This window comes from Lampris incognitus, chromosome 19, assembly GCF_029633865.1.
Source record: "Lampris incognitus isolate fLamInc1 chromosome 19, fLamInc1.hap2, whole genome shotgun sequence".
NCBI lineage: Eukaryota > Metazoa > Chordata > Actinopteri > Lampriformes > Lampridae > Lampris > Lampris incognitus.
The window spans coordinates 21,765,545-21,781,517 of NC_079229.1; the positions used below are offsets into that span (position 1 = coordinate 21,765,545).

Sequence of the window (15,973 nt, forward strand, 5' to 3'; positions counted from 1 at the left end):
GTGACTTCACATGTATCGGGGGCGGCATTGGGCAGTCTGCAGCCCTCCCCAGATCGGCAGAGGGGGTGGTGAGGTGACTGGGATGGCTTGGAAGAGTGGGGTAATTGGCCAAGTGCAATTGGGGAGAAAAAAAGGAGGGGGGGCATTCATGGTAGTGAGTGCAGGTGGGAGTAGGGAATGTAAGGACACTTATGAAAAGAGAAACAGATAGATTTAAAGAAAAGAGGAAGGAATAGAGATTAAGGAGAGGGAACTTGCATTTTAAAAATGAGAGAGGAGGGCGGGAGAAAATGCGGAGCCATTTGAAACAGATCTAATATATTATTCTGCAACAGAAGTGGGAGAGGGGCTTATGGCAACATTTCAACTTTTAAGCTCGATCTCAGACATCTATCAGTCCAATTTAAGGGGGGGCCTCTCATCCTCACACTTTCTAAGCGGCTTTCTTCTCCCACAAACCAAAGAAAACAGAAAATCATCTTCTGTGGAAGTGGAAACCGTGCAGCGTTATTTAAATGTGTGGCCACCCACGAGTGGCAGTGCAGGGGCTCTTTGTGTGATGAGCCTACTGTACTGTATAGGTCCTTCCTTTGGGTCCCCATAACACGGGAGGCTAGAAGAGAGTCAAGTCTCCTCAGATCCTTCCCCGTCAACTCCCTCATCCTTGGTTTAACCCCCGGCCCCTCCTTCTCTCCCCGGGATCACTTCCCTACAACGGGGCTTTTCAGGGGCCTTTTCCTGTTCCGTACGGCGGGCTCATGTGAAAGCCCGTCTGTCTGCAGCTAACAAGGCGCAGGCGTGATGCGTGGGAGAAAGGGGAGCGGGTGTTGTGGGAATGGGTCAAAGGGAAAGGAGGGCATAGCGGGGGTGGGTGGTGGTGGTAGTGGGGGTGACCTCCCACTGAGGTGACCCTGGCAGCAGCCACCAGACCACTCACCAGTTCCAGATGTGGTACCCTGCAGGAGGGGAGCACATACACAAGTGTGCACATAAACACACACACACACACACACACACACACACACACACACACACACACACACACACACACACACACACGACACTTCCTCTGGGTCCGCTGGACTTCCCTATTACCCCGGGCCCTAACTGACCTCCACACCCCCCAACTGCCATTCCTCAGAGATGATTGACAGCATTGCTCCGGGTAATGGGACTGGAATCTCCCCCAGTTGAGCTCTCTCCAATGTCTGTGTATTTTAATAACAGTAATCACATTTCAAACAATGACCATTTTTCAGTGCCAGATTAACCCAATTCCCATATCCCGTCCATAGACTCCTTCATTTATTTTTGGGTTTCTAAAATCCCATTTTCTCAGCATTATCTCTGGAATGAGATTTTGATGGAACCCTGATGCTACATTTTTTCCCCCCAAACACAACCCTTCACAAAGCCTCTAAGCTGTGTCGGTATATTTCTGCATTGTCGTGGATGTACAGTATGGATATAAATAAACTCAGCCCTCACAGTGCAGATGTCTGTGAATTCTCAATCTAACTTGGGGTGTCAAAAAATAGACAAAAAGAGATAATAAAAAAAAACACAATTTCCCAGAAGCCTTTTCACCTACCATCTGGCTTAAGTGATGTCAGATCTCTGCCAGGAAGGACCAGACAATGACGTTACCCCTGGTTTACAAAGTCCGCTGGGAACTCAAGGCCCTCTGGCGTTTTATAGACTAATCAAATTCATAAAATTGGCAATATCGACATTTGGAATGAGATAATGGCCTTGGCTAGACTGGCGACAAGAGGTGGAAAGAGAGGGACTGCCCCTGTTGGTCTGACATGTTTTAAGCTAATAGAAAAATTTCAATAATCACATATTAAGGAAACATTAGCCCAAGATGAGACTCACTGTACTGCCGCTACTGTCATCGTCATCATTATCCAATCATGGTCATTATCCTTGTACTCATCATCGTTACCATAATCATCACCACCAGATCATGACTGTGTCATTACCTTTGTCCTGATGAATGCATTCATACCTCAACTATGATAAACATTTATAGCAACCTTTAAATTCACTATCTGCTTTCTCACCACAGCAGGGAAGTGTTTTTTTTTTTTTTTAAGAAAATATAGCTATTTGTCGCCGCCTGTGGAAAATACATCAGCAATCAAGACCTGCCTGTCTGTGAACCTGCTGTGGATAGGACCAATCCAACCTGTTGGCTTCCTACTGGGAGATGGAAAAGCTGGGCTATTAGACATTGTAAAGTTTCTGTCCTTGGCCAAAAGGCGCTGCATTTCACCATGACAAGCCAAGGAACCGAATTCCACATTCCATACACATATTTTCTAGACAGTAAGTGCTGCATGAATGCACACTCCCGTTGGTTGACATGCTAGGTCGGTCCATTACAGCCTGGTTCTGCTCTCTTAGTTTTTAGCATATGTGGTTTTTATTTAATAGCCCTCACTCACCCATTCATACCTGTTCACTACATTCCTCTTTTGTAAACGCCGACCTCCGTTCCACCTCCTTCTTTCTTTCTTCCCTCTTTTCCTCCTGAGACACTACCCCCCACGCTGTGCCATATATACACCATTAGCCAATTAATGGCACAGCATGTTAACATTGGGAAGTGCTGCCCACACTAAGCATATTATTACCACACAGCTCCAATTAGTACTTCCTTGCCTGCTCTCTTTCTCCCTTCACAGGTACTACATACAAAAAGAAAAAGAACCGTAGCCTTCAATTGAAATAGGGTAACAAGACCGAATGTCAAACATGAAACACTTAAGCTTGAACGCTTACTACTAGCATCATTAAGTACTACTACTACTACTTTCGGCTGCTCCCGTTAGGGGTTGCCACAGTGGATCATCCATTTCCATTTCTTCCTGTCTTCTGCGTCTTCCTCTGTCACGCCAGCCTCTTCCTCTGTCACGCCAGCCACCTGCATGTCTTCCCTCACCACATCCATAAACCTCCTCTTTGGCCTTCCTCTTCTCCTCTTCCCTGGCAGCTCCATATTCAGCATCCTTCTCCCAATATACTCAGCATCTCTCCTCCACACATGTCCAAGCCATCTCAATCTTGCCTCGCTTGCTTTGTCTCCAAACCGTCCAACCTGAGCGGTCCCTCTAATATAATCGTTCCTAATCCTGTCCGTCTTCGTTACTCCCAGTGAAAATCTTAGCATCTTCAACTCTGCCACCTCCAGCTCCACCTCCTGTCTTTTCGTCAGTGCTACTGTCTCCAAACCATATAACATAGCTGGTCTCACAACCATCTTGTAAACTTTCCCTTTAACTCTTGCTGGTACCCTTCTGTCGCAAATCACTCCTAACACACTTCTCCACCCACTCCACCCTGCCTGCACTCTCTTTTTCACCTCTCTACTGCACTCCCCATTACTTTGGACAGTTGACCCCAAGTATTTAAACTCAAATGCCTTTGTAACCTCCACTCCTTGCATCCTGACCATTCCACTGTCCTCTCTCTCATTCACGCATAGGTATTCCGTCTTGCTCCTACTGACTTTCATTCCTCTTCTCTCCAGTGCATACCTCCACCTCTCCAGGCTCTCCTCAACCTGCACCATACTCTCGCTACAGATCACAATGTCATCTGCGAACATCATCGTCCATGGAGACTCCTGCCTGATCTTGTCCGTCAACCTGTCCATCACCATTGCAAACAAGAAAGGGCTCAGAGCCGATCCTTGATGTAATCCGACCTCCACCTTGAACCCATCTGTCATTCCAACCGCACACCTCACCATTGTCACACTTCCCTCATACGTATCCTGCACCACTCCTACATACTTCTCTGCAACTCCTGACTTCCTCATACAATACCACACCTCCTCTCTCGGCACTCTGTCATAAGCTTTCTCTAAATCTACAAAGACACAATGCAACTCTTTCTGGCCTTCTCTATACTTCTCAATCAACATTCTCAAAGCAAACATCGCATCTGTGGTGCTCTTTCGTGGCATGAAACCATACTGCTGCTCGCTGATCATCACCTCTCCTCTTAACCTAGCTTCTATTACTCTTTCCCAAATCTTCATGCTGTGGCTGATCAACTTTATACCTCTGTAGTTGTTACAGTTCTGCACATCGCCCTTGTTCTTGAACTAGCATCATTAAGTATTCTTTACTATCAGTAATTAAAGAATGACAAAATAATATTATTATAGTAGTAGGTCAATGATTGTCCCAATTGTGTAGTATCTGCTATACGTATATATATTGTCCATTATCCTAATGCCATATTTCATTTTGCAAGTTTCTAAAAAATCTTCCTTTCATTGTGCCCTAGACCATTTTAGTGAGTTTGCTGACAGCTACCGGTTAAAAACATCTAAAGGGTAGGTGCATGACAGGCTGGTCTTGGTACTCTGTGATATAAGCATAGCAGGATAAAAACAGCTGCAGATAATAACATTAGGTGTTCAACTATTAGCATTCTTTGACACACCCACATCCAACAGACCCTTTTTTAATGTTATTAGTGGTAGCTCTGTTTATCCTGCTATGCTTACATCAGAGTACCAAGACCAGCCTGTCACGCCCCTAACCTTTATATGTTTTTGGTGGGTAGATGTCAGCAAACTCATTAAAATGGTCTAGGGTTGAATTACTCCTTAAATGTCTCATAGCGGATTTCATATTTTCTATATTGGAAGAGCATTCAACAGGGCAGTTAAGTTCAAACTCTGATCGACAATGTGGCCATGTCTTTAAAATCATAATTAAGCACTACATGAGCTACACAAATGCTGTGGAAGTTTCATTTCAACATGGACATGAACCAGAAAAATGTTACATGAAAAATAATCTGAATAACACATTAGATTGGCAATAATCTCAAGTGTGGTTCAGTTGTTGCTGTGCCAGCTGGTGGTGACACATCAGTTTACCTCAAGTCCTTTCTTTTCACGCTGAATAAATCTCTCTTCTTTTTTTTTTTTATCAAACATGGCTATTGAATTATGGACAGACAAAGCCAACAGACTCTTTTTCCACATGTTTGTAAATGTTTAATCTACCCAAGAGAGGAAGTTGGTATTGGGAAGGAGCAAGACAGAAAGATCTCAGACATTCATCTTTGGAGTCAACACACTTAGAAGTTTGAAGGCCTGCCTCTTTAATATGCATTGCTACCAAGGTGGATGAAAGAGAATGTATTTGTTCTCTTGCTTTCTCATCCAGATGCCTCAAATAGATTTTTTTTCTTTTCAATCCCTTCTCATCAAAACAAGCCCCATTGTTCTCAAGTGCAGATGGAGGGCAGAATGTATCAGAATCTAATCAAAGCGAAGACTGAAAGAAAATTACACATGTAATATCATCTAAATAACTGCGTGCAGCTGTGTGCACAGAAATGGAAAGCAGAGAGAGCCAATCTTTTGTGTTGGCACTTGCCCCCGTAATAGCATAATGCAATCAAAGAGATAATTGTCCGAGTTCCGCGGTGTTAATTCACTGTGTTAATAATCGCATTAACTTGCTGTAGGTATCAATATAATTACTAACGTAATCATACTTCCCAATCAGCCAGTTTGAGCCTTCTCTGAACTCACTATGCAAATAAGATTGAAATAGGACCCTGGGATAATGATATGGTTTGACAAAGTGGAGTGATAGTGCTGGTAGTGACACCACATCAAATGGGAACAAAAAAACTTCCCACAAAATTACTTTTACTTTCTCTGTGGAACCAAGTGGCTGAAAGAAATTACAGTTTTAGAGAATAACATCTACTTTTTTTTCATTAAAAAGAAAGTATGAGAAGAAAAAGAACAAACGAAAAAAAATTCACCCACATCTTGCAAACTTTGCACTCATCATCTAACATCCCACCAAGCCTCGGTGTGACTGACCAGCTACAGAAACAGTAGTAAGAAGTTATTCCGCCGTTAGCAGGAAGGAAAACAACAAATGGGAGGAAGAAGGAAGCCATAGAGCATGGAAAAGAATGGCTAGCATCAGCTTTGCTGTGGCTGGGGGAACAGGAACAGGGAGAATGGCATTGGAGTGTAGGCTACTGATTAGAAGGCGAGTGGAGCCGAGTAGATAAGCGAGAACGGACATCATAATCAGCTGCCACAGAGAAAGAGGGAGCAAATGGAGTTCATTTAGGAGCAATATGAAGTGTGACCCTTGTCAAGTTGTCTTTGTGTGTTCCTGCTTTGGCCAGGGAAAATATAGTTTCAGGGCTGTCACGTGCAGAGATAAGAAAAAAAGAATGACACAGACTACAGCCATCCAACACTGCTTCTTTCAGTCTCTTTCTCCTCTCATCTTTCCCCAGAACCTGTGTGACTAATGACTGCTCAAACTCTGAACATCTATACCAATGCATGTTTTCCAATCCAGTCAAAGTCCAGAAAGCTTGTTGTCTATGTGGTCCTTTCAGTGTGAGCCAATCAGATAACAGTGTCTCTGGCACTGTCCACGGGCACAAATAAGCCAGGGAAACAGCTTCCACTGTGTTGACCAGAGAGATGGAAGGGTCTGACTGTTGGGTCTAATGGTGCCTTGCTGGGAGACAGAAAATTCAATCACAACAGCAAGACTCAATTTGTCTGATTAGCGCAACAAAAACTCTGCTGATTAACACCACTATGCTGTGAACGTTTTTCCTGGAATGAGTTCAGAGTTTCACAAGCTTTCTTCTTTATCAACTTGGCAAAAGCTCCAATGCCCATATAAAAACGACACAGGAGAAGAGCTTTAGGCATTCATATAGTACAGCAAAAAAGACCACAGGCCGGACAGCAAATTGCATGAATCATATCAAGGTCAGAGATTCAAATATATAACAGTGGCTGGCTTATTGCGGGGTAAGAAGGCCAAGTTTTATGAATTAATCTGTCTCACCTCACTGCTGACTCCTATTTTGAATCACTAAAAGCTCCTGTCCAAACTGTCTGCTTGAATTAATGATTGTGTGTGTCAGCCAGAGCCATGTGTTTGGCTCCGGCCCATCCTAGGGTCCGCTTTCACTATGTCACTGTGTTAGGCTACATTTGCCAGCTTTGGAAAACCACTGAAGTCTGATCCATAATTTCATAACTACGCCACAAAACAGCCCTGTCTCAATGGCACCTATGTAATCAATCAGAGCATTCGCCTGAAGGAGAGCTGTGACGATCAAATCTAGTACCTCAGGAGTGTAATACAGTAGCACAACCAGAAATACAAGTGGCAATGGGTTTCTGAGCTGTCATAACGCTGAAACCTAATGCTTTGAATATCGACTTGGCTTTGTGGCAAGTTGGTTTATTATTGCCTGCGCCGATTTCCCTCAGGATCCCCTTTCTATTAAATAAGGGACAATCCCTGGCGTGCCTGACTGAAGGGATTTAGGAGTGGGGGCAAAAGCAAAGAATTAGGTTTCCTGCCTGTATGGTGAGCTGGAACCGGAGCCAGCGCATGCTGAACGGACATAAACAAGACAGAATGAGAATTCTCTGGAAGACAAAGTAGCAGACAAAGAAAATGGCTGACAGGGGTGAATGGAGAGAAAGTGCAGGGATGAATGGAAATAGTGTCTGTGTGTTTGTGGTGAGGGGTGGGTGGGGGTGTAAGGGCATGTGCGCCACACAGCCCATGCCCAGTGTATCCCTGTGTTGATTCTGTGTGACAGGCTTTTGGGAGTAGCTCAAAGGGGATGGAGGGGTATGCAGGGACAGGCTGATGGTCTCCTGGGTAAGCTGAGGGAAATGTGTTGGGCCTTTAGCCAGCGGGACATGTGCTCGCAACGGCGAAGTCCTTGCTGCGAGCCATAGTCAAAAAGGGCCTTGGCTCTTTGAACAAGACCTCCAGATGTTCTATTCAATGGGGACGAGGGCTGTTGTCAGTGTGCATGTTTGTGCGCATATACAATTGTGTGCGTTTGTAGTAGCATGTATTTGACAGACAGCAATCCTTGGCTTCCTTAGCCATAAGAGGAAGCAGTATCAAGCCCTATTGTTCCTATTCAATTAGCTTTCATTAGCAACGTCTGTTTGATTACGGAGTTAATTTAGCTGGTGGAAGACAATGAAGACAGCACGCTGTCTTCCTCGTTCACCCAGCCACTGATATTGTCTATTCCGCTTCAGAGAATTAAACAGGGCTTGCGGGGAAGGAGTGAAGCGCACAGAGCAAAACCCAATAAGTCTTCCCATTCTTGCAGACCTGATGTCCACAACACCGGGATGGAGAGCCAAGGAGGATGAATGAAAAGGAACAGTATGTTCTTCAGTGATTAACAATCCTCATTGGCTCCAGGAAAAGACAAATGCAGAGCAACATCGATTCTACTATTATAATGAGCAAGCCATTCAATCACGTCAAACCCACAGGGGTCCACTATCACCATTAGGAGGTCAGCACTGTTCAATGGCACAAGCAAAAAACAATCCATACATGATCTATTTAATGTACTGATAGAAAAGCAAAGGACGATTCACAAATTGACATCTGACTGCGTTCCCTGAACTTCCCGACCTTGCGCTGCCATTTTGTTAATTAGCCGGTTTGCTAATTTTTCCGGTCAGTGATGTTTCTTTTGTTTTGCTGGACTTAAGCGTGTAAGCTTTTAGTCAGCCAAAGCACTAACACTCACCTCTCTTGTTCCAGCTTCATCCGGAGTGTCTCCTCCTCTGACGCCTGCGTGTCCTCAGTTTTAGATTTACTGGAGCCCTTCCTCTCCATCCTCTCCCCCGGCTGCTCGTCCTTCCGGTGCTTTCCAAACCTTGCCAAAAGAAAACGGCAGATGGGAATTAATCGAGGCCCCGGCTTTAATAAGTGCCGCCCCGGAAGGACTTTTTTTTTTTTTACCTGCAGCATCATATCTATTTTATTCTCCAGGATGATTTAGGTGAAATATCTCAAAGGAAATTAAAGTGTCAAACTGTCAAAGTCTTCATCTGGGTTTGTTCTGGTGAGACTGCTCTGGAAAAGTCTCCTGGCCACTCATTTGTTATTGAAAAGAATAACATTAACATTTTCATATAAACAAAATCACAAAGTATCAAACGCTAACTAAATGCAAGGAGTCCCCTCCCTACTGACTCTCTCTACCCAGGACAAAATGAATTGAATGTGGAGTACCAAATGTATGGCTTGTTTATTAAAAAAAAAAAAGTGGGGGGGGGGGCATCTGGGTGGCATGGCAGTCTATTCTGTTGCCTACCAACACGGGGATCACTGGTTCGAATCCCCGTTACCTCCAGCTTGGTTGGGCATCCCTACGAGACACGATTGGCCATGTCTGAGGGTGGGAAGCCGGATGTGGGTATGTGTCCTGGTTGCTGCACTAGCGCCTCCTCTGGTCAGTCGCGGTGCCTGTTTAGGGGGGAGGAGGAACTGGGGGGAATAACGTGATTCTTCCACGTGCTACGTCCCCCTGGTGAAACTCCTCACTGTCAGGTGAAAAGAAGCGGCTGGCGACTCCACATGTATCGGAGGAGGCATGCGGTAGTCTGCAGCCCTCCTTGGATCGGCAGAGGGGTTGGAGTAATGACCGGGATGGCTCGGAAGAGCTGGGTAATTGACCAAGCACAACTGGGGAGAAAAAGGGGGGAAATCCAAAAAAAACCCCAAAAAACGTTGAAATTCCCTTTTCAAAAAGAGGATGTACCCCCCAAAAGTCCGCTGAGCTGCAGAGTTTATTTTGAGTGATGCTCCCAGTGACAGCTCATGCCTTAGTTTGAGTGAAAAAGGAGCAAACTGGGTGAAAAAAAGAAAAAGAAAAAAAAGGTGGTAACCACCGGCATCATTTCTAACTTTCTTGGTATCATCACAAACTTTTCCATTTTAATGACAGGAGTGGCACACTGTTGGTGGTAAATCTATGACACTTCTACGGGAAGGTGAGAATAAACCATGCCAATGGCTGTAAATTCCCTCAGTCCTTGGTGCTCGGTGCCAGGCCAGTAATTGACTGGAGACAATGGCCGACTGAGGGGTGTGAGAAAGTGATGAGGAAGGAAAAAGGTGCAAGAGCGATGCTGTTGACAGGTGGTACAGTACACTTACAGTGCTACACACCAGCACTCATACACAACATAACTGGACAACTTTATTAGCTGTCTTCACTGACAAACTAAGTCTATAACTCACTAGAATGTGGCTGTGGATGATCAAATGCAGACCTTATACATGTGGGCAGAAAATACAGATTGGGTCTAGACAATGGGGAGACCAGGTTTTGTGCATTCTGTAAATGTAAACGATGCAATTGGATGCCGTCTCCCAAAGCCTTCAGCTGTGCGAAATTGACAGTGTAGCAGAGGAGAGGAAAACATTGGCCAAGTATCCAAAAAGTGAATGTGGTGGTCAGTTTTGTCATAAAATAAGAGGAAATAGGGGCACAATGTTGAATGAATCAGTTTACACAGTGTGAATCTGGTGTTGACCATTGCAAGTGTGTGTGTGAGTGCGTGCATGTGTTTGTGTGTGCAAATGTCCACTGTATATGTATACTATTAAACATATTCCAGTGCACTGCATGCACGCACGCACGCACGCACGCACACACACACACACACACACACACACACACACAAAGATGTGAAAAGATACACAAGTGCATTAAGTAAACCCGTGTGCTCACCCGTGTGCTCGTGTCCTTACATCTAATGGATGTAAGGACACGCCGTCATTAAATAATGCATGTATGTGAAGGCCCGTCACTGGGAGAGGTAAGGAATCTATGAAACATAATCAAAGGAAAAGAACTGGATTTCAATTGACAGGTCATGTTTGACAAGATAACTAAAAAAAAATCATACATGTAAAAATTGATTAAGGGGACATCCGGGTAGCATAGCAGTCTATTCCGTTGCCTACTAACACAGGGCTCGCCGGTTCAAATCCCTGTGTTACCTCCGGTTTGGTCGGACGTCCCTACAGACACAACTGGCTGTGTCTGCAGTTGGAAAGCCGGATGTGGGTATGTGTCCTGGTCACTGCACTAGGGCCTCCTTTGGTTGGTTGGGGGCGCCTGCCAGGGAGGAGGGGGAACTGGGGGGAATAGCGGGATCCTCCCACGTGCTACGTCCCCCTGGCGACACTCCTCACTGTCAGGTGAAAAGAAGCGGCTGGCGACTCCACATGTATCGGAGGAGGCATGTGGCAGTCTGCAGCCCTCCCCAGATCAGCAGAGGGGGTGGAGCAGCAACCGGGACAGCTCAGAAGAAGGGGGTAATTGGATGGGTACAATTGGGGAGAAAAAGCGGGGGAAAAATCTGCATCGACCATTGATCATGCAATAACAAAGATAGGAAAAGTATAAGTTAATAAGCTCCGCGGTCTCCTGGGCACACAGTGCAGTGCAGTACTCCTTGTTTGTTTTCAACTTCTAAATAGCCGTGTTTTCTTGACAGCCTGAAAACTTTTGCCAAAAACTGAAAGAATTACATCAGACAAGGTTGACTTAAGGCCAGTGAGTGAATATATTCATGGAATGGGAGACCGTTTCCCTCATGGATGTTTATTATTCTACTTTACATTAAAAGCAGCCGAGACCTTTGTGCAAACGGTTTTCCTTTGGTAGTGGCTGCTTTGGAATTGTAATCCTCTGAATGAGGCGGTGCCAGGTGGGAGATCTCGGGTTTTGGTTGCACAGAGAGCCCCGGAGACGCCGAGGTAGAAATGCGCGGGGCTCTTTTTGTCACACAGATAGAATACATTACCTGATTAATTAATCAACAAATGGCTCTAGTAAGGCATAAAGCTATGGCCTGTGGGAACGCTAATAATAGCGTGCTGTGCTATCTATCACCAGAGCAGGTGACAGCTTACCTCGCCTCACTTCAAGGACTTTCATTAACTCCCTGAGAAATACTCACCTTCCTGTCTTCTCCTCGCCCCATTTTCCCCCTCTATCTCCCTGTTTAGTTTCCAAAAAAAAGCACAACCGCTGACAAACTTTGGCCCTCAACTTCTTCCCCTTCCTCTGGATCAACATCAATAAAGCAAGGGATTTGTCACGGTGAAACTTATTGAAGGATTACGCCGAACGGGACCCTAGGCATACACCAGCTCCCATATGAATGGCTATTCCCCCATTGCCGGCAGCCTGAAAGGGAGGGCCCCGGCAAGTGCCCGCATCAAAGCGGAGGCGGGGGAGGAGGCTGATACTACCAGAGCTATTTAGAAGGCTATCGTGACGCTTGCTGCTTCGCTGACAACACAGCCCTGTCCTGTACTTTAACAGGCTGAGCCTACCCGGTGGGGACGGCGGTGGAACACAGGATTAGCCAACAGACCTCCACTGACTCACACAGCCGAACATCATATTTCTACACTCAACATTTTCTCAACAGAATAAGCAGAAATCCATAGTGCTGCCATGTGTCTTTTTAAGAAAGGCAGGGCGTATTGACTTTCATACCTGTCTCTCGAAGATAAGTGTCTCATGTGAGAACAGGAGGGATAGAATTGGAAAAACTGTAATGATTTGGAGTTAATCAGTGTCGGACCAAAAGACACATCTCAGCCGTTCTCTGGAAAACTCTCCAGTATTGGCATCATGGCATAAATTGGAGCTGGCATGGGGATGGTAGTATCAGGAGTGAGGTTGATGAGGCCTGATAATAAGTTATTGATTGGTAACTGTGTCTCCTGGGTAGAATGGCATGACATTCTGCAGCCTAGCAAAGAAAACTTAACTTGGCCCAAAAGTTTAATTAGTTTCTGTTTCGTGTACCTGTATGACAATTCATATATCTTATCAGTCTCACAGATCTGTACTCTCACCTTAACCACACCAAACCCAGACTTTACCATCTCTAACCCAATACCTTAATTTTTTTTTTTTTTTTTTTACATTTAACTCATCCTAGCTGTGTAGCTAGAAGCAGTGGGCAGTCGCTGTGCAGTGCCCGGGGACCAACTCCACTTATTTCTTCCTATTGCCTTGCTCAGGGGCGCAGGCAGGATTACTAATCCTAACATCCATGTCTTTTTGATGGTGGGGGAAACTGCAGCACCTGGAGAAAACCCACTGCAGACACAGGGAGAACATGCAAACTCCACACAGAGGACAACCTGGGATGATCCCCAAGGATGGACAACCCCGGGGTTCGAACTCAGGACCTTCTTGCTGTGAGGCAACAGCACTAACCACTTGGCCACCATGCCACTAACCATTTGTAAAGTAATACTGCTAAACTTCTGATACATTGACAAGCGTTGTAGGCATGTGACAAAACGATGCAGTTCAGCGAATTTTGGAAACCGCAGAATGTTGGCAGTCAACGTGTTTGGAAAGTGCAGACAAGTTGAATATGAACGCTTTGTCTGCGAGTCCATGTTGGTTTCTTTGCAAGCAAGAGGCAATAACTAGGGTGGAGTACTGATAATAAAATGTTATATTTACAAGTCGGAATGTACTAAAACTGTCACAGCACATTAACATGGGCAGCACTGGAGCTGACTTGTGATCATCATTTGATCAATAAATGAACAACAGTTGAGCCTCAAATCCCCCCATCTACCCCGGGGAAAGTACAGATTCACCGTTCACATCATGGAAAAGCTTTGATCTCCTCCTCCGCCACGGTGTTTTCCCTCACCCGTAAGAAGCAAAATTTAATGGTCCATCACTGAGCATCTATCTCTCCAGCCTGCAGCAGGTAGGACTGATGAATACTCAAACATCAAGACACGCTCAGCAGAAAAAGCAATGATATGAGAGGGAGGGAGGATAGATGGAGACAGAGGAACCAGATTAAAGGAGAAGCATCATCTTGTTAAAACCACTTGGACAGCAACTTGATGATCAAAGCGTCCAATAACTGTTAAGGATAAATACAGGGCATCCAGCTAGCATAGCAGTCAGTCTATTCCATTGCCTACCAACACGGGGATCGCCAGTTCGAATCCCCATGTTACCTCCAACTTGGTCGGGCGTCCCCACAGACACAACTGGCCATGTCTGTGGGTGGGATGCCGGATGTGGGTATGTGTCATGGTCACTGCACTAGCGCCTCCTCTGGTCGGTCGGGGTGCCTGTTCGGGGGGGAATGGCGTGATCCTCCCACGCGCTACGTCCCCCTGGCGAAACACCTCACTGTCAGGTGAAAAGAAGTGGCTGGCAACTCCACATGTATCGGAGGAGGCATGTGGTAGTCTGCAGCCCTCCCCTGATTGGCCAGAGGGGGTGCAGCAGTGACTGGGACAGCTCAGAAGAGTAGAGTAATTGGCTGGATACAATTGGGGGAAAAAGGGGGGGGAAAGAAAAAAAAAAGAAAAAGGAAGGGGTAAATACATTTGACTGGGTATGACAACGCATTAAAGGAATGCTTCTATGTTCTATTTGTGACCTTTAGGATGCATTCAAAAACCACGACACACTGATCCACTGCTTCAACGCCATCCTCACTTTCTACAGATTCATGTTTAAGTTGCAGGTACTCTTTTAGCACGTGTCAGTCAAATGTTGCACAAAATATGCATACACCAGAGAAATGATGGATGCAATAAATCAAATCAGTTTTAGGGGTTAACTTTCTGCCAACAGCGTCTCATAAAATAACACATTCTCTTAATGGCAACTCAAATAGCATTGTGCAGATAGCAGAGCAATGGCAATCTGTCTCTCCCCAGAACAGACCCACTATATATAGGTAAGTACTCCACTCAATACATCATCATATATCATAGAAAACAGAAGGGTTTACCACTAGCTTTGGATGCCTCATACATCATCTACATCGATTTACAAGTTAATCATGTAGCACAAGGCCGCAGCAGCCCAGTAGAGTTTAAGTCAAAGAGAACATTTCCAAAGAATGGGAGTAGAAAGACAAAATTAATGCAACACTTCGATTGAAGTAGTGTTTATTCTTACTAGCTAAATTAATCTGGGAAGTAAAACTGAGGGAAGAAAATCTGCTTTGACATCCTCTGTCAACACTTCAGTGGTTTGCTCGGAGGAAATTGCTGTAACCGGAGACAGTGGCAATAGCCACTTATTTCTTTTTCCTAAAAGCTGCGGGTTTGGAATTCAATGCTTTGACCTGATGGACTGAAAGCCACATGGTTTGGCTGCAGTTTAGTCCTGTTTTGTGGCGAGAGCGAAACGCTCTGCATTCTTTTCACCTGCAAATTGAACGGGCGAGGCAAAGAAGAGGCAAAGGAAGAAAAATGACTATCTATCAATTTGAGTAAGTGATGAGAAGATAATTTCAAGGGCAGAGAGAATCATTATGGTTTCTGCTCGGCCAACCTGAAAGTTAATCCAAATCTCCCCGGGCGAGGCCCCCTACAGGCGTCTGACGCTGAGCTCGAGCCCCCCCCCCCCCCTGCTCTGTATTTGTCACAGCCAGGGAGAAAATAAATAAGAGCCATGCCTCCACACGGCGCTTTTTCATAACGGTAATCCATAAAGCACTCCAAATAATACATGCAATTTGTTCTCTTGGAGAAGAATCAAGACACATTACCAGCCTACCGACGGCAAAAAAGAAAAGAAAAAAAAAAGGTACAGAGTAGGAAACACATACACACCTCCCTTCTTATCCTCCTCTCTCTCCCGTGCTTAGCGGGGCAGGTGAGCCAGTGTATAATTTCTGTGCACCTGCGGCTAAACCCTGACAGTGGCATGTAATTTTAATAGTGCCTTGTTAGAGAGGATCCGCGGTTGAATTTTTGTCTGTCCTCCTCGCTAGCTTGCTGTTGTTGTTGCTGCGGTGAGTAAACACCGTCAACCTGGGGCAGGACACACACACATGCCTGGTAGAAATCTAATGAGAGCGACAAAGAGACAGGAAGAGAAAGGTGCAAGGATAAGAGAGAGAGAGAGCGCGAGAGAGCTTTTTTCCCATAAATCATGCTCTGTGACACAGCAATCATAAAGCCTCATTAACGTGGACATCGTAATTGTTGTCATGGTGATGTCACTGCCGCCGTTTTCCAGGGAGAACCGGAGGGGTGCGGCACACGCTGTGGCATCTTATGCTGATGTTCTCTCACCTCCGTCCAGCCTCCCACCA

At 45.4% G+C, this 15,973-nt stretch overlaps 1 protein-coding gene across 1 annotated transcript in view; it reads right to left on the minus strand.

Moving 5' to 3' along the window:
- LOC130129512 (partitioning defective 3 homolog) overlaps positions 1–15,973 on the minus strand; it is a 465,188-nt gene that overhangs the window by 103,689 nt on the left and 345,526 nt on the right. Inside the window, exon 20 of the mRNA XM_056299064.1 lies at positions 8,596–8,724. Within this exon, the coding sequence (XP_056155039.1) occupies positions 8,596–8,724 (129 nt within the window). The remainder of the gene's footprint in view (positions 1–8,595; positions 8,725–15,973) is intronic.